Source organism: Nanorana parkeri, unplaced genomic scaffold (genome assembly GCF_000935625.1).
Source record: "Nanorana parkeri isolate BGI_ZX_2015 unplaced genomic scaffold, ASM93562v1 scaffold821, whole genome shotgun sequence".
Taxonomy (NCBI): domain Eukaryota; kingdom Metazoa; phylum Chordata; class Amphibia; order Anura; family Dicroglossidae; genus Nanorana; species Nanorana parkeri.
This window is the reverse complement of record NW_017307089.1, coordinates 263336-283391: the sequence shown is the minus strand read 5'-3', so window position 1 is coordinate 283391 and position 20056 is coordinate 263336. Positions and strand designations below refer to the sequence as shown.

The following is a 20056-nucleotide window of genomic DNA, read 5'->3' as shown; positions in this document are numbered from 1 at the left end:
CCCTCTAACATACATTACATTTTAGACTGGGGTGTTTCTTGAGATTTGCATACTTTTAAATGGTGCAGTGATCGAAAAAAGGTTGGGGAATACTGATCTAGATAATGAGATGAAAGCATTGTCTGCTGGACTATCTGGGGGAATATAAACCAGAAGTAAACTCAATGCAGTTATTTTTTTGCCACAGCATTACACACAGAATCATTAGAGATCTGCGGTGAAAGGTGTTGTAATTAGTCTCATAAATAGTTTTTTTATATGGACTCTTTAAAGGACATTACATACAAATCTGGTGTTTGGGGGGGAGGGGGAGCAGATTTGGCCAATGGATTCGGTTGTTGTTTCCAAATACTGGCCCTGCAAATGACAATCAAAGCAGAAAGCAGACAAAACAAACACTTGTAACTATACAAGGGAACTGCTAAACAGTAGCAATTACCGGGTCGAGTTCTTGGTCTGAGTGATGTCCTTGGTCTGGAAGAGCTATGCTGCACTCTATAGGTAGCTGAAATCAGAAAGAAAATGTAAAATAACATCAAATGAAATATAACCCAAAGGTTTGTGATCACCCGAGTCCTTAAAACCATGCAGTTCATTGAAGCAAGATGGCATTGATAAAGAAATGCTGCCTCTGAAATGTAAACATTTATTTTAACCATAAAAAAAGAAAATGATGAAAACTTTTTTCCAGGATGGTTGAAGATGGTTGATGATGATGGCATGCTACGATCTCAGCAGTATGCATTCATAAAGCAAGAGGATGGTGGAAAAAAAGAGATGATGAACAAAGCACAACATTTCAAAATAATGTATAAGCAAGAAAAGACTTGCAGGTTCCCATTATGACCAAACATCATGTCATAAAAAGAGAAAAATGAAGGCGACTAGATCTGCATTACAAATCAAAATATGCCATTCCTCATACACCGAGCATAGTAATAATCTTTTACCCAATGTTGCTGCAGCAGTCACATGTAGAATTTTAGGCAAAGTAGTAGTTTCCTTGGGTGCTGCAGTAGGAGCTGTTTAAAAACAATCAATAGTCCTAAAACAACTGAAACACACTCAGACACATCACATCCACCTGTAAAAGGGCAACAAAAAGACTTGCACAATTTAGAAGTAAGGAGTCTTGATATTGAATTGCCAACACATTAAGCCAATTAGGAGATGTATTTATATTTTCCTGTGAAGCAATGAATGAATGAAAGAAAGAATGAAAGAAAACAAAGAAAGTGGACTATATGGTGCAATTTAAAGAAAGCCATGAATTATGTTCTTGGCGTAAGTACATTAAGATTCTTATTTTTACCACTGTGTTTTGTGCTGTAATCAGAGCTGAACTCTGGGCACAAAAATTATTTTACCTTGTTAAAGTAGGGGTGACTTCATCACTATTCTACACATAGCTTGTGCAGAGAGGAGAGCTGTTGGGAGGGACACAGAGGGTTCCACCCACTGCAAGATACCTCCAGAAAACTACAGGGAAGGGGCGGATACAAGATCAGTCACCCTGTACTAGAAGAGAGAGCAGTAGGGACCGGTCTTTATTACAGGAAGCTCCTGCACAGAGGCAAAGTGCAGTTGTTTCATGCTAAATTACTGCACAGATATGGACGAAACACACAAAGGACACCAAGATTTGTTTATGGATACACATGCATTTGTATTCAGACAATATTTGTTAAGCTGGGATTTCAGGTTTACCTAGGATATTGTTAAATGAGGTGAGATCATATATAAAGACACAACAATAATGGATGTGTCCTACTCCAGTTTACACTGTAAGCACTTGTTGTTATTCAAGGAAATGCATGACATGTGCATCTGTCGTGACCCTTTTATACGTTCACTTTATAGTGTACGGTGTTCTGATTTAGAAATGGACATTATACTGTATATATATATATATACATATATATATATATTTCCTAAATCAATATTAAACTTAAAAGAAAATGAATACTTTGGCAAGTAACAGATCAATAAAATCCAAACACTCTGTGGTATTCTTTGAAATGTATTTCATTCATTATATTTAGATACAATATTTAATACTTCAGCATTGTATGGATGCTGTTATAAAAATTAAAAGGGATGGGGTGCCCTCTAAAATTAGGATATCTACCCATTGCTAAAATATCAGTTCCATGTGTCTGTAGCTTTTAAAATTAAAATAAACAGAAGTTTTTAGATTTGTATAGTGTTTCATGAAACAGTTTTTCATTTCTAATAATTTATAAATTATTATTATTATTAGACTTGCAGGATGCCCAAATTACCTCATTGTGATTACAAACAGTCATTAGTTTGGAATTAGGAACTTCTTTATCAAAGTATGCATGAACCCAATGTAGTTTATAGGCTAAATTATATTAAAATAATACACATATGCACAAAAAGAATAAAAAACATGTTGTCCTTATTATCATGTGGCTTTTGGATAAACATTGTTAATGTACACTATGGGAAGTAGAGTATATATACTGTATATCAGGGAAAAACATTCACTGCAAGTTAATCTTCTAGGTGCATGTGTTTTAATGACAGTAATTGATTTACCACCCGTGAATGTTTTGTGAAAGTCACATTCACTGCTATATAAATATGCGCATCTGTTAATCACATCAGGGCAAAAGGAAATGAACAGAAATTAATATAACCAATCCTCCAATGTCAGTGGCTAGCTTTATATATAGTTTATATATAGTTATTACTCTTTTCGCTGCCTTATTATTTTAACACACTTGTGTACATTACAGTAATGTTACCACTGTTCAAAAATCACAATTCTAGCACAATTGTTATTTTGGAAGAAGCAAAGAGATGCTTGGTGCGATCAATTGTAACAGGAATCTGATATGTACAGTACAGACAAAAAGCCTTCCTACAAACATAAGTGAAATATTGCCAGATTTAAGAGCATGTGTGAAAGTTGATACACACCATAATTAAAGATGGACTGGTATATGAAATGGTATGCATGTTTCAGAACATTTTTACGTTTCTAATAATGTATACATTTATTACCAGGTTTTGTACGAGTCCGAGTTGGTTTGGGTTTTGGGGTTATTGGTTTTGAAACTTTTTGCACTGGAACTGGAGAAAAAGAAAACCCAGGTACAACCATTTTTTTTTATTACTGTTAATAATGTTTATCACACTGTATATATCAAGACATAATGAATAAAGTATGATAAAGAATGTGCTCCATGAAGTAGTGCGATGATTTTTGTTATTATATGGATGAAATGTAAACTGTAAAAGCATGAAACGTTAATGGTGCAGTGCATTTCAGCCTATATTTGATACGATTATTCACTATCAGGGTTATTCACAAAAGGGTGAAGAGTTTGGGGAAGGCATGAGAAGTGAACAATCTAGAACAACATAGCTGATTTTGAAAAATTATCCAATTCAGCTCACTTTCCAGTTCAGCTATTTTGTCCTAGATTGTTCACTTCTCTTGCCTTCTCCAAACTCTTCACCTTTTTGTGAATAACCCTGTATGTGTAAGTTCATAACAATGGGCCATATATCAACTGAACAGATTTACTTTTACAAAATTATTGTTAGTGCAGCTGTAAAGCTGTACAGGCATATTAAGCAATAAGCTCAAAGGCATATTTGCACAGTGTAGTTGTGTATAAACTAGAAGTCTACTCCGATACTTTCTCCTTAGATGTGGCTAGTCCAAATGTCTGCATCCAAGAGTTTTCATGAACTGTTGCTTGAATGCGACTTGTAAACTGCTGCAACTTTAAAGCTGTAGACACGTGAACAGAAAATACAGCCATGCATGTTTCTTACATTTTAATATGTAGAGCAAGAAGTAGTCATACATTGAAAGAAGTTAGATGGTAAGTGATGAGGCACGCCACATGAAAAAGTTTGCTTTAAGCTTATACTGATTCTGTTCCCTATTAGCTTTGCTGGAGAATTTTACATCAGAATAGCATGATCAGCATTTGCGAAAAAGACAGATCACAAATAGAACGTGTTTTTCACTTTAGTCATATAACTTTAAATATAAGGGGTTATTCACTAAGCTGCTGAAGGCAGCGACAGGAATAACCGGTCCAAAGTGAAGTGAGCTAAATGCCGTTCAGCTATTCTCATAGGGACTGAACTGCAGTGAGTAAATAGCCGAATGCTGCCCGGAAGCATTCGGCTCCGTTATTCTGCTCACTACCTCAGTGGTAGCAAGCAGAATAAAAAACTGTAAACAAAAGAAAAAAAAAGCAGCATGGGGTCCCCCTCCCAAACCACAAAAGATCCTTTAGGTCTGGTTGGCATGTTAGAAAGGGACCCCCAGTTAAAAACCTTTTTTTTAAAGTGTGTGAGGTTCCCCCCAGATGCTGCCCCCCCTTGTGAATGAGTAAGGGAAACTTGTACCCCTACTCGTTCACTAATGGGCTAACAAAAATGTAAATTAACAGCCCATAAATGTCTTTATTTGAAAAAAAAACACAACAAAAGTATTTGACAATTCCTTTAATGGAACCCCCCCCCCAAAAAAAATTATCCAACAAATTAACCAAGGGTCCAACACGTCGTTCAGCGATGTCCACGCCACCCCCGCCTCGTTGAAAAAACCACACTCAACGAACTACCGCAGCAAAATGAACAATTTGACAGGTGCCATTTGTTGACATACGATGACAGGCCACTGTTCCCAGGTCATTTGAGGACAGTGGCCTGTCATTGCATGACAACAAATGGGAAAAGCCAGCCGTGACCTCACAGCGGACTCCGGCCATCATTCGGCTCCGACCTTGCAATAGCGATTTGACAGGTGCCGGCCGAATGTCAACAAATAGGAGGGGCCAGCATTGATATCACCGCTAGCTCCACTTAACTGTTTACCTTTGGCCGGCACCTGTCAAGTTGTTCATTTTGCGGCAGGAGTTAATTGTGTGCGGTCGGGTTGGCGTGCGTCGGGAATTTTTTCATTTCGATGAGTCAGTGTCATTGTGGACATTGCTGGATGATGTGATTAACCCTGGATTACTTCGTTTTTTTGGAAATTTTGGTGTTTTTTTTAATTAAAGGAATTGTCAAAGACTTTTGTTGTGTTATTTTTCAATTAAAGTATTTTAGTCTGGGCTCTTTTTTTTGTTAACCCTTTAGTGAATGAGTAGAGGTACAAGTACCTCTTACTGATTCACAAGGGGGGTGCAGCATCTGGGTGCCCCCTTTATGAAAGGGGGTACCCGATACAATTAAGCCCCCCTGCCTGCATAACCCCACAACCACCGGTTCAATTCCCTTTCCTGCCCTGCCAGGCCAGTGCCTGGATTAAGGGTCTGGTTGGGAATTTTAAGGGAAACACCACGTTTTTCCCCCCATTTTTTGGTGGTGGAGGTTCCCTCTTAAAATTCCTACCAGACGTAAAGGGCCTGGTATGACTGTTGGGGGAACCCCACACACTTTTTTTTTCTTATTTCTAACTAAAGGGCCTGGTATTAATCAGGAGGGGGACACCCCGCTGTTTTTTTTTTACTGCTTGTTTACATTTTGCAGGCAGAATGTTCTGCTTCAGCAGACCGTTCTCCCCGCTTTGGCTGTTTGTTCGGCACAGCCAAGTTGGAGCATATGTGTTCAGCTTGGCTGAGCAATCCGGCTGCTTTACGGGCTATTGTGAACTGAAGGGCTCCTGCAATCGAAGCGAGCTGAAGGATTAGCCGAAGCTTCGGCCTAATCCTTCCGCTTATTAGTGAATAACTCCCATAGTTTTCCGACAGGCTGCCTGTATCACATTATACCCAAAACAGTGAGGTAGCAAGCATCATGCTATGTTGGGTTAATATATGCATGCCATTCAGCAACAGAAATGCCACTCTAACTAACTTAATGATTTACCAGTGGTATGGGGCGTTTCAGGTCTTTGTGTTGTTGTGGACTGAGAAGGAGTCAATGTGTTGTTAGGAACTGAAAGAAAGAACCATTTTTAGTACTGTTAGTTATAATATTAATACATAGAGAGGATTACTGAGGTGTTTTTGTACTGCCTATGACACATAAAACAGTGTTGTGGTTAACTGAACTGAGTACAGAGGACCCTCAGCATCTTTGTAGATCTGCCAAAGTGCTTCATGTAATTTACAGAGAAGGAGCCCCATCAAGGTATACACATTTTTTACTCCACTTTTGCTAAAGAATCCAATAAATAGGTGCACCAATGAACTCTATAGACCCATGCCCTACCATAAGTATGCAGGACATATGAAACATAAAAAACAGGAGTTGATGCATACAGTAACTGATCAGGTTTTGCAATTTACTTGAAATAAGAGCTCTGGCTATTTGCTGTGGGAAACAGTTCCAGATTTGGTCCAGTTTTCATGCACTAATCCTCATAAACTCACCCTCATGGACTAATCAGTAGCTTAACAGTGTTTAAAGTAGGGACGCACCAATACCGAGTATTTGGGTGAGTACTTGTACTCACCCAAATGCTCCAATGCCTAGCCCGATACCCGATGGTATAAGGAAGCCAGGCAGCAAGTCATTACATGCTGCCTGACTTCCTGATTGGCTGGGAAGCCCGCTCCACACTCCCTCGTCACTTGGTGACGAGGGAGCATGGAGTTGGCTTCCCGGCCAATCAAGAAGCTAGGCGCCGTGCAATGACTCGCCGCCTGGCTTCCTGACTAGTCAAGAAGCTGGCCAATCAGGAAGCCAGGCGGCGAGTCTTTACACGCTGACTGGGCTTCCTGGATAGTCAGGAAGCCAGGTGGCTAGTCATTACACGCCGCCTGGCTTCTTTAATGGGACTTCCGGTATCGGTATCGGTGAGTACCAGAAAAAATATGGTGCTCGTACTCGATACCAAAAAAACAGTATCGGAACATCCCTAGTTTGAAGCATTGATAATCGTATGAAACACAAAGAAAACCCTCATATCTCATTATTAGTAAATTAATATAATGGAAGAATAAGGCATGTGGGGATTAGAACATCCCCAAAAGTTCTACACACAGGTACTACAGTGTACAGATTAATTCACATCCCGGTTTTGGTTAGAGTATGGAGGAGCCCTAAAAGTGCTGGTATTGTTTACTGGTATGATAAATTGACTGCATTGAAATAATCCATTATGTGGGGTAAGTAAAATGTACAGGCATCATTAAAGGCAGGAGGGAGACATTTTTTCATGGTTGAGGAGGTCAAAAGTTTGATCTGGGGCTCTTCTTTACTGAATATGTTCAAATATTCTGTTTAACCGCTCGATATATGTAGATGGTAATAATTATAAAAAAGGTGTTCAAATGAGAAATCGTAAAAATGAAGAAAAGATCGTGTTACCCATGGGTACGTCTGGTTCATCAAAGATCTGGATGCTAACAAGATGTATAGGTACTTTCTTTGTGGGTTTGGGAGCTGTGATGGACAACAGAATGAATGACGGTTAAAAGAGAAATAGGTTATGTCACTGAAGAATTATTCAGTAATTATAAAGAAAGCATGTATGGGTAGTTCTTTTTTTTTAAGTAAAAGTCAACTAGTATCTACTAGAAACTCACAAATAACTTTCAGATGTTGCTGCTGTATGGTTTCCTGACCCCCTGGAATTTTGTTGAAATCTGCTCTGATTTAGCTACCCCATGGGCTTACTTACTGAAGCATATAAGCAGAGCCATGCCTTCACTGTTGTTACATCTTTCAAATGGCTTGCCTGTTTTACACTATTGCACAAAGATTTTTAAAATATGTTAGCAGTATTGTGAAGAAGCAATTATTTTCCCTGCTTAACTGGAAGACTTGATGAATGTTATTAATACATCTGTGTTCTTTTTTCATACATTTCAACACCATTGTCTGTTCATTAAAAAAAAGCCTAAGATTTTTCTATGTCTGTGGCTACAAGGACAGTAAAAATGTAAACCTAAAAGCATAGCTGATCATCAAATATTAATACACAAAGCTCTGAATCCCACTGCTTTCAAAAGTTTTGTAAGCTTTGGATACATTTACAAAAGCAATACTTAAGGAAAATTGAGATATGAGCAAGTTAATAAACTGTGTCCAGGTATTTCAGACTGTGCTGGAAGACCAATAAAATGCATAAGAGCTGATTTTAAAATAATGCACTTATAAAACTAGAATTAATATCTAAAAGACATATACTTTAAAGTTAACCTGTGGCCAGGCTATCAAAGTTTACATATTCTCAACAAACAAATAAATGGGCTTTAAAACAAGCAAGATCAATTAATTTTCACTTTACAAAATAAGTACTACAGTTGCTGGCTCTCTGTTCCCATTTCAGAGCATCTGCTATATGTTTAAATTAGAGATTAGAAGGCTAAAGGGTTGGCAACTCACTGCTGGGAGTGGTGAAAGGTGAGCTATTGAGAGAAGGACTTCAATGCTTCTGCTGCGAGTTAATTACTCCACTGTAGTGGCAGTTAGAAGGATCAGCAATGCCTTGTTTTAAAGCTCATTTGCTGCTTGTTAAGCATATGTAAATACTTGAATGTCCATAGCCTGGCCACAGATTTACTTTCAAATATGAAAATTGGTTACAGCAGAGAAAAAGCTCTAATATTTTGAACACCAAGTATAATCTTGTGGCACCTCCTCTTCTTTTTCACTTGGCTACATAGATGAGACCTAAAACTGAACAGTCACAAAGCTACTTGCGCTGTGCAAAATAATTTATGGACAATGCAAGATCAATAAAAACTTGGTATGTAGCGGAATATAGTTGCATATGGTCAACTACACATGGTTGTGCTTATTTCACAATGCTGTATTGTCAGCATATATATTTTTGTTAGCATACCGTTTTCATAGCCTTAACTGAAATGTATTTTTTACCTTTTTTCAGTTGGGTTAATTCTAAAATATTGTGTTGTTTTAAAATATCATATTTAGTCAGTAGGTGAAACAGTAGTCTACCTGTTAGGTTTAACTATATCCTTACCTGGTTTGCTAAAAGAAACCTGTGCTTACATAGCTCAGTAGCTTAGGGTGAAGTTTGGACATATAAGTGAATGAGTCAGAGGATTGATGCATCCTCCCTTCCCCTCCCTTAGCAAGGCTCTTCTTCAAACATTTTAATCAGAGACAGAGAAACATGTACTCATATACTCAAAGAGCTACATTCACTCTTTAAACAGAAGTAGTATATATGTAATAATAATCTATATGTATACACTGTAAATATTAGAAAATAACCATACAACATCAGTTTAAACTTACAAAATATAAAATTTACCTAAAACCCTTACAAGAAAAAGCATGCTGATGTTCAAATAATATAATAGAATGTCCTTTTTAAAAACCCAAACAAATATGAAAACATGTGTGTACACTCACATAGACAAATATCGAAGTAACTAATAATGCTTGGATAATACTGAGAACATTGGGCCTGTATTTATTACATCTGTCAATATTGCAGATTCTTATGCTATATGGCTATCAGTCTCTTTTTTAAACTCTTAATATGCCTACCTGTGAGCATTAAAAAAATACTAAAATTGGTTTTATCTCAAGGCCACTTCCCCCTTTTCATATCACCTGAAACAATTTAGGCTAATAAGCTAGGTCATTTGCTAAGACCACAGTTTTTTTTCTTTTCTTACTGGAATGTCCATGATCAGTATTGAACAAATCTTAAATACTCCCCTCATCCTAGCCTAAAACCCAAACTAATGTTCATCTGAAAATGCTACCATCTTCATGCTAATAGCTGGTCATAGATACTGAAAAGAAACAGCATACATGGAAAAAAATAGGCACATTGACATCTCAACAGATTTCCCCTTTAAAGTGCCCTCTATAATATAATAATTTCCAATACTAACCGTAGACCGTGCATAGTAAAAACCTTGCTATGATGACGTATACATTTTTTCCCCAATTAAAGCAAAGATAGTTGCCCTTTTAAATCCTCTACTAGAAAAACTAATATCTCAGTTACCGGGTTTTGACTGTGGTATTTTATTTGACTGAGTTATTTTAGGGGTTGGAGGTACAGTGGTTTGTGTTTCACTTTGCACTGAAAAATAAATAGAAAAACAGATGTTATAAAGGATTCCATGAAAGAGAAAAAACAAGAACCAGAAAATATCCATTATGCGATTATTCAGTAGAGAAAAAAAAGCAAAGAATGCAGAATGGAAAGAAGGCTGGAAGAAACATGCATTTTGATATAAAATAAGGAAATACTTTTATTCTCTGGGGCGCAGTTTTGTAGCAGAAGTGAAGGTTTCAATATTGCATAGCAATGTATAATCAGTAGGATACTATTTCGTGCAGCAAATTATACAGCATTGGACTTATTAAGCAAAGTATATAGGTGCAAAGAGTAATGGCAACGTGCTACAAACAGTAAACCATAAAAACCAATCAGCTATAGTATTTAATAAAAATTATTTTCATGGTGCCCTTCCACGCCCACCTCCCGTGGTGCTATACAAATAACCTAAGAAGAGTGCATACAAACTACAGCAGAACATATTCAGGTATAAAAAATTAAGTAAAATAGGAATAAAATAGGAAATGGTGACAAATGTCTGAGTAATCCATCTTTAGCTTGTCCGATATCAGATTTGCAGGTAGTGTTAAATCCGTTACTGAAGAGAATAAAGGGAGGATTTTACAGTAAGCTTATCTTAAAGGGCTGAGTTAGATGGATTGAATGACTGTTGAACTGTGCCAGTGGGGGCAAAAAAACTCAAACTGTACTGACATTGGAAGATTTGCAAATAGTGTTAAATCTGTTACTGAAGAGAATAAAAGGGAGGATTTTACAGTATGCTTATCTTAAATGGCTGAGTTTGATTGATTCAAGGACTGCTGAACTGTGACAGTGAGATATGGTTCAGTTGAGCAAAACAGTACAGAATTAATTGTAATGGCGCCAGCATGATTGTACCCATTTACTGATAGGCCAAAGAGAAGGTTGCTACAATGGTTTGAGGTGTAATGACATTTTATTTGTATCATGTGTGAAAAGCAAAAGGGGGTAGTTGAGACTCCATATACTGTATATGGATGTAGATGCACAGCCAATTTGGTAATAGCTTGACCTGCATTTACACCTAAAAGGAAACTCCTTAGGACTAATAGAATGGCAGATTCTCCCTTTGCTAATTCTATTCATGAGGCACATGCAAACTATATATTTCCAAAATTACTTAATATGTAAGTTTTTAATTTAAAATAAGTTGTCAGATGATACACAGGAAATAGGAGAAGGTAAAGGATAAAGTAAGGAATATTAAAAAGCTGCTTTGTGTTTATGAGACCATGTCGTTTTGAAAGAGTATTGCTTGGCAGATGAAAAAGCGTTCCTACATTACTACAGAGCATATTTTATGTCAGGAAATCCTCATTAATATTTTTTTCTTCAACACTGTTCAGCCAGGAATGCGTTTTCAATGCTTAATTGAATTTACAATAATAAAATGAAGTCTGATTGGCTGTTATGGGTAACCTTGCATGCATTCATTACTCTTTGCATCGCCATTTTGAATACGCAAGGATGACTAACAAAGCAGGTGACGAACTGCCCAATCTTATGGTTGAACTGGATAGTATATGTTAATGTTAAAAAAAGTGTTCTTCATCTGCAACAGCTTCCATTCCATAGTTGTATATGCAAAGAAAAAAGAATAGTAAATACTGTAGCTACAAGGTCAATCAGCTAAATAATTTCAAAGCATTCATGCATAGCTGTCTGCACTGCTGGCTCATGATTGCTGAAAAACAAGCGATTCGTGCCAATTTAAAAGAAGGCCACTTTACCACTTGGAAGTGCTGGATCCGCAAATATATGAAGTCTAATCAGGTTTATTGGCATTTTTGCGGTTTGTGCTGGTGTTGGCACTACACAGAATATAACAGAAACCATGAGTAATAGGGGAAACAGTAAAGTATGAAAGAAATGTTTGTTGTTTTGCCAAATAAAGTCCTTATAAAATTTACCAGCAGTTGTTGTTGGTGTTTTGTCAGTTTTAGAAGAAACATCTTTTCCAGTTTTACCTGGCACTGAAAAATAAAATGTTTTCTTAAATATTACACTCGATTGCAAAAGCCCAGTTACCATGTTGAGTTGCTGCTAATAAACATGTACACGTAAGACCTGCGGGAAAGACTTGTTCTCAGAAGTATCTCATATTACTGGAAATAGGTAATTGTATGCTAACATTTTATAATGCACATTTTTCAAGTTGAAGTGAACCAGAAACAGGTCAAAAAGTTCAGTGCTGAAAACAGTTGCAATACCTTTTGACATTTGACTGGGTGACTCAAATTACTAGATAGCAGGTGCTCGGATGTCTATTAAACATGACACAGAAAGGCAACACTCTTTTTTTGTGGAAAAAAAATATTGGAAAACCCCTTTGGATATGTGCACTTAGAGCCATTTAAATGTGAATTAGTAACAGCAAGGCCACATAGGTGTTTTGACACGTTATACTATTCTAAGAAGAAAAACACAACACCTCTGCAGTGCTGGTTCACTGTAGTAGAGACTTGAATGGAGACAGATCTCAGTGTCACACAAGCATAGGTGAAAATAATCAACTTTAAAAAATATTGCACAAATAGCATGAATTTCCTCACCCACCCCATCACACAAGCATGAGGAGAGATTTAATTACAAAAATCTCTATTTATGTCCATGCTTAGCAGAAGTGCATAGAAACAAGTTCTAACAAGGCGTGATCTGGAAAAAAAATCACAGTATGTCTAAATCTCTCATTAAAGGCCAGATTTACTATACAGTAGTGTAATTGCAGGTAATTGCAGGTAAAATTAGGTCAAGTAAACCTGGGCCTGATTTGGTAAAGTGTAAAGTGTGGTGAAGTTATCTTGCATTCACTCCAAGCTTCCAATCATTCAAGGATGAAGCTCTATTTTTTTCAAAATCCACTACACTTGAAGAAGGTTTACTTCTCATAGCTTCACATTATAACAGTTCAGGGTAAGTTTCCCTTCATTTTATTTTATTTGACATAAATCAGGCTCTGTATGTTTACTTAACACTTTTTAGATTATGTACAATAATAAGGAGCTTTAAGAGTGTCCATAAGCAGAAGATACACAGCATTCTCTTCTGACAATAAGCACTTTTTTGGACTGCCGCTGACCTTTCTGACCAGAAAGAGTTTGAAGATGTTTATGTTTGAGAGCTGGATCAACATGGTGTTCAGCTATTGTCCTCTACACCACGTTCATCTAACATATAGTTAGGTTGAATGACAAATGTCAATTTTGCAATTGCAGTCTTGCTGCAGCAGAGCTATAATTTTCCAAGTCTAACACAATAGTCAATGTGCATGCATCAGCCCAGTTTCAAACATATTCCAACTGTTTAATGCATGGGCATAAAAAGGTCTTGATCATTTATGAACTGATGGCACAGACTTATTAAATACATATAGAAAGCTAGGACCAATAAGTGAACCAATCTACTTTGTGGAAGAATAACTGAGTGTTTAAGCCATCCAATTCAGGTAAGCATACATTAACAAAGAGGTTCCTTGAGCTGGAGGTGGAGTGAGGGCAAAATCACCTGTATTGCCGAAATTTAGAGGTGATTACCCACGCGAGTGCAAATGCAAGGGTGCATTGAGATTGCATGTAAGCAAGCACTGTATGACCAGCGTTGCTGACAGAGGACCTTGCATACAGTTGTTGATGGAAATGGCAACACTTGGTAAAGCAGACTCTAACCATTGTAATGTCTGTGTGGCCCCAAAACAACCAAATGGATACCATATGTGACAAAATGAGAGCAGATTACAAAATGAGACCTGCACTTTGGCTGCTTTTTGTTTGCAGTGTCTCACCCACTGGTTCTTTTGGTACAATAAGTTATGCAAGATCAAACAAGACTTTTTTCTTGTTTTAATTGATTTTGCATGTCCATAAACTCATTTTTAATTAACAGGAAGTCTCACCCACATGTTTCTGGCCAGAAGTTGTGTTAATACCTTGATGCTTTTAAGTCATGGCCAAAAACGCATACTACTCTGCAACCTAATACAGGATTATTAATACAAAAAACATCTGACTCTGGATGAATGGCATTGTGATATAATTTGGTTGGCTGGAGCTTGTATAATATGCTCTGGTTATAGGAACACCAGGAAAATGTGTTTGATACTTAGGACGTGCATAAACTCTGTCCAAAATAAGTACATGTATTTGGCAAGAATGCATATATTAATATGGTCCAGGTGTAGCAGAATGTCTTCCAACAGCCAACAAGATGAGAGCATACTTAGGTAAATAAAAACAAGTGGTTTTCCCCTCTATGCTGGCGTGAATTTGAAAAAATTGGATCACTCCTTCATATTTGGTGGGCATGTGACTCCATACGTCAGTATTGGAAAATCGTTTTCAGATTAATTTTCTCAATTACTAGCATCCCTCAGTTCATGCCTTCTCCCCAACTAGCTCTCCTAGGTGTTGGCTTGGACGCCTGACCCCTTTCACAGCGCACCTTTGTAGCTCATACACTAATAGCTGCTAGAATGGCGCTTGCCAGGAAATGGAAACAGATCACTACACCTACCCTATCAGAAACAATTGACATACTCAACACCCATGCCCAATTTGAGTGTATTTTTGCAAAAGTAGGATGTAAGGGGGAGATCTTCGCCAAAAACTGGAAATGCTGGCTCGATGACCCTCGATGCTCGGTATATTTAACTTGATAAGTGACTAGAACTTGTATTACTCTCCTTGGTCCTTCTCTCTTCTACAAACTTCACTCCTCCCTTTGTAACCTCCCCTTACTCCGCTTCTCTCTTCTTCCTTGCTCCTATTTTTCTATAAGCTGTACAACAGGTACATGTCCCTGTTACTCAGATGTACCATACTAATTGTTTTTTTGTTTTTATCCTTTCTGTAACATTTTAAACTTTAATAAAGACTTAATGTTTAAAAAAAAACAAAAAAACAAGTGGTTTTAGAGATTATCCCTTTTGTCAACTATAAGAAGTCACTTGTTTTGTGCCTCCTAAACCACTTCCAATTGGCACTGACAAATGTGCTCTAGTGAAACAACATACACTATATTGCCAAAAGTATTGGGACACCTGCCTTTACACGCACATGAACTTATTGGCACAGGGTTCAATATTGAGTTGGCCCACCCTTTCCAGCTATAACAGCTTCAACTCTTCTGGGAAGGCTGTCCACAAGGTTTAGGAGTGTGTCTATGGGAATGTTTGACCATTCTTCCAGAAGCTCATTTGTGAGGTCAGGTACTGATGTTGGACGAGAAAGCCGGGCTCGCAGTCTCCGCTCTAATTTATCCCAAAGGTATTCTATCGGGTTGAGGTTAGGACCCTGTACAGGCCAGTCAAGTTCCTCCACCCCAAACTCGCTCATCCATGTCTTTATGAACCTTGCTTTGTGCACTGGTGCGCAGTCATGTTGGAACAGGAAAGGGCCATCCCCAAACTGTTTCCACAAAGGTGGGAGCATGAAATTGTCCAAAATGTCTTGGTATGCTGATGCCTTAAGAGTTCCCTTCACTGGAACTAAGGGGCCAATCCCAACCCCTGAAAAACAACCCCACACCATAAACCCCCCCCACCAAACTTTACACTTGGTATAATGCAGTCAGGCAAGTACCGTTCTCCTGGCAACTGCCAAACCCAGACACGTCCATCGGATTGCCAGACAGAGAAGCGTGATTTGTCACTCCAGAGAGAACGTCTCCACCTCTCTAAAGTCCAGTGGTGGCGTGCTTTACACCACTGCATCCGATGGTTTGCATTGCACTTGGTGATGTAAGGCTTCGATGCAGCTGCTCGGCCATGGAACCCCATTCTATGAAGCTCTCTGTGCACTGTTGTTGTGCCAATCTGAAGGCTACATGAAGTTTGGAGGTCTGTAGCTATTGACTCTGCAGACAGTTGGCGACTTCTGTGCACTGTGCGCGTCAGCATGCGCTGACCCCGCTCTGTCATTTTATGTGGCCTACCACATCGTGGCTGAGTTGCGGTTGTTCCCAGTTGCTTCCACTTTGTTATAATACCACTAGCAGTTGACCGTGGAGTATTTAGTAGCAAGGAAATTTCACGGAACACGGAGTCCAATGATTTGGAGGGTGTCCCAATACTTTTGGCAATATAGTGTAGATCACAGACAGAAAAAATTAATAACATTGCTTGTTACTCAGCATGCATGGAATAATTCAGCAAGCAAATGTTATCTTTACCCAGTGGTATCTTGGGGTGATCAAAATTGTCAGATCCTAAAAGGAGGGAAAAGACGAGATGATTTAAGATCTGTATGGAACAAATAGCATTGTTAGCATCACACTTGTATATTGTTTGATTCCAATAAAGACATGCTAATTTGAAAAAAAAAAATGTGCTGAAAATGTAAAAAATATATGTTTTATTACCAATTCGTACAGTTGGGCTCACAGTTGAGTGATCCTTTTTGTGGGGATTTTTTTTAGTTTTGGCTGGAACTGTAAATAGAAATATGAGAGCTCACACTATACTCTTCAAATTGTTTTATGATTTAGTCACTATGTAAATTCCAAATCTAAGTAACTGAGTCATGCAATATTGATTCAAAATTATCCCTCGTGATTTTACAACCTGGCAGAGGAAAATAAGAAAACATTCTGCAAAACAAAAGGAGGAGTGTAGCTCTCTTTAATAACAACTATGTTGTCCTTAGAAACCAGACAAACCTAGAAAAGCATATAACTTAATCCAAAGGAATAACAGCAAATATAAAAATGGCAGTTTTTCAGTTAATGTAGTCAGTTGAATTTCCTTAATTGGAGCAGAATAGAAGTATTTGTTAATACAAATTGCTATATGCCTCTAAGAAAATTGCTGGTCTTCTGCTGGAACAAAACATCAGTGATTATGTTTAGAAAACAAAGTAACATTATGAATTCGGCTGGCTTTCTGAAGTGATGGAATGGTCCAAAATGAATCTGGGGGAATGGCATATGTCACAGCATGTTTTATTCCTGTTTTATGTTACTCTCTTTCTAAAGCAAACAATCCAGAAAACCCAGGTATTGTGATACTGATCAGCTACTACCTTTTGGCAGCTATGCATTCTCATATCAAGTGCCTTAACAGTCTCTTTCACGAGTTCAGTGGTGATCTCAGTTGTGTTGCTTATTCTATGTTTGTTGTATTATAAAGTGCGTGTGAAGAACAAGTCATTGCCACCTGCTTTCATGCTATCTGTGGACCTTTCCAGTGCACACTAATAGGTGATAACTCCCTGTGCCTTATACTGGCTCTCACTGGATATAGATATTCGGTACAGGCTGATCAGGAATGCTATCATTCATGCAAATCTCAACTGCTGAAAATGATTTATTTCTGGGTTAAGAAACCAGTTGATGTAAGCATAAAATTTCAGGCAGACAGCCATATTTGTAAATGGGGTCCATTGTTTAAAATTATTTCCAGCATGGATAATCAAATAGGAAGTTGGTATATTTGTTATTGTGTATTGGTAGACAGGCAATTCAGTTACATCACTATTCTCACTTATGCCTAAAATAAACCTGTCATAATAAAGTGTGGAGGCAGAGCAGGACTTTTAGTGTAAAATCTAAACTGCAGGTATGCATATTTTTCGGGTCAGTGACTCATAGGTGTTAATTTACTAAAGGCAAAGAGGTTGTTCACTTGGCAAAAGGAATTTTCACTTTCCAAAAGGAATTTTGCCTTAGCTTATGAACAGGGTGAAGCTCTGCTGACTTTCATCATCCAATCCTCTGCAAGCAAAGATAGTTTTTTAATTTTTTTTTAAGTTTTCCTTGCACATGATTGGGTATTCTTTGCAAAGTGAATTTTTACAACATTTACTAAGCTAAGGGAAAATTGCCTTGTAAAGTGAAAATTCTCTTGCGAAGTGAACAACCTATATGCTCTTAAAAAATCAAGCCCATAGTATTAAACCATGACATCTATTTTTTCAGCAGGAAAGGTTAGAACTGGCTCCTTCAGTGTTGGACTTAACTCAAGCAACATTTTAGTATTTCAATAATCCTCTTATGCTGCTTCTTGTCAGTTTAAAAAAAATCATGCTATTACTATAACTTAGAACATGCTGCATAAGCTCAATAGGTAAGGACATTACTATACCAGTTGTAGGTTGTGTCTTTTTAGGCAATTGAGTTTTAGAGTGTGCAGAAGAAACCCGTTCCCTCTTTGATGCTGCAAAATAATGGCAACTTTAGTTAATAAGACTCTTGCTGTCGATGTGCAGGTCGTCTCATTCACTGTCACTAATGCTGCCCATCAAGCAAAAAATGTTTTCAGGCATCATGCAACATCAATTAAACGTTATTATTTAGCAAGATGGGATATTCTTTTACGCGCTAAGCCTACTATTTACGCAGAAAGGCTCAAAAAGAAGGTTTTAGATATGCAATGAATAGAAGTCATCTTGCTATTGAAGAGAATGTATAGACAAGAAGGTATGCACAAAGTCGATACTACAAGCAACACATTGGCAGCCATAGCAGATACCCTACTTGCTTCTACAGTATAGCAAGCTATACAGAAACATGTTACCCTGAGTCGATTGTGTCCTTTGGGAAGTAACAGGAGTATTAGTGGTTGTGGTCCGATATGCTAAGATTAGAAAACAATATATACTTGTGCATTAATATTTACAATGGTTATACATGACCATTCATTTTCATTTATTTGGTCGTAACCATTAATTAAGTTCTTCAAAATCAAACATTTAATGCTTTAAAAACTAAAATGTTTACTTCACATCTTTTGAGAAGGCTATTTTCAGAGCAAAAACATGCTCCTGTGCATTAATAGTTCATAGTTATCTGTTGTGTTCATCTGTCACAGCTACGACTGGAACTAAACTATTTTAACATATTTTATGATAACAGTATGCTGTATGATGCTTTTCTAATGGCAATCAATATATACCAAGGTGTGTTTTAGAATTACGGCATTATTATATCCTTTAGCGAAATGTGCCCCAATAAAATAGTCAAAGACCCATTTGTGAGTAAATAAGCCCAAATCATAAAATAACTTTACCAATTGTGGTATGTGACTTGGACGTTGATGTGAGCTTCTGAACAATGGTGTGATCATCATTGGAAGCTGCAAACAAAGGCTTATAATGATTTCTTAATTATTCCCTTAAACATTAAACACCTAAGGGGGAGTTGTTGCAGTATTTCTATCTCATTAAGGAAGTAGCTTGCACAGTTCAATAGTAAGGGGGTTATTAACTAAAGAGCCAAAGGATTTAGCCAGACATTTGGCTAATCCTTCGGCTCACTTCTACTGCAGGAACCCTTCGGTTTCTGCACCAGAGTAGGCCACATGCCCCTCGGCAATAAAACTAAAAACAAAAGTCGTTTTTTGTCAATTTCTTTATTTAAAACAAAAAATAAAACCCTAAAAAAGGCTCCAACGATGCAATACAAAGATCAATCACATAGTCCAGCGATGTAATCCAACGTCAATCATGATGAACGACGCCCACCATTTTGCCGAAATTAAAAAAGTCCCCCTGGATGCCAATCCGACATCTACCGTTAAACTCCTGCAACAAAATGACAGGTCTGGCCCGAATGTAAACATATGGGCAGAGCGAGTCGTGACATCACAGGACTCACGCCGACCATTTGTTTCCATGCCATTTGAGGACAGTTACCCGTCATTGGTGATGGGCTGCATGTTCGTATCGAACATAGGTTCGACTTGAACATAGCCTGTTCTAGCTTTCGCTGAACGCTGAACATTGCGGGATGTTCGCTGTCTGTTTGACCGCGGAACATCCCACAATGCACTGCGCCCTCCGAAACAGAAATTGGCTACAGTCTTGCACCTGACACAGGTCACGTGCAAGACTGTGCCAATCAGGGCTCAGTACACATTTAGAGCCATGATTGGGCAAAGTCATGATGACGCTGCCCAATCATGTCTCACAGCTAAGTCCCTGCAGCACACTATATAAGGCTGCTGACACCGCGGCTCTATGTAGCGTGTTGTAGGAGATAAAGAGAAAGATAGTTCCAATAGATTTAGTGACAGCAGATTTATTGACATATATATAT

General features: G+C 37.9%; 1 protein-coding gene across 1 annotated transcript in view; it reads right to left on the bottom strand.

Moving 5' to 3' along the window:
- ABI3BP (ABI family member 3 binding protein) overlaps positions 1–20056 on the bottom strand; it is a 141998-nt gene that overhangs the window by 83774 nt on the left and 38168 nt on the right. Inside the window, exons 4-11 of the mRNA XM_018565197.1 lie at positions 11941–12003; positions 11761–11841; positions 9932–10009; positions 7309–7383; positions 5869–5931; positions 3031–3108; positions 951–1022; positions 440–505 (exon numbers count right to left, since the gene is read on the bottom strand). Coding sequence (XP_018420699.1) covers positions 440–505; positions 951–1022; positions 3031–3108; positions 5869–5931; positions 7309–7383; positions 9932–10009; positions 11761–11815 — 487 coding nt within the window. The 5' untranslated portion in view covers positions 11816–11841; positions 11941–12003. The remainder of the gene's footprint in view (positions 1–439; positions 506–950; positions 1023–3030; positions 3109–5868; positions 5932–7308; positions 7384–9931; positions 10010–11760; positions 11842–11940; positions 12004–20056) is intronic.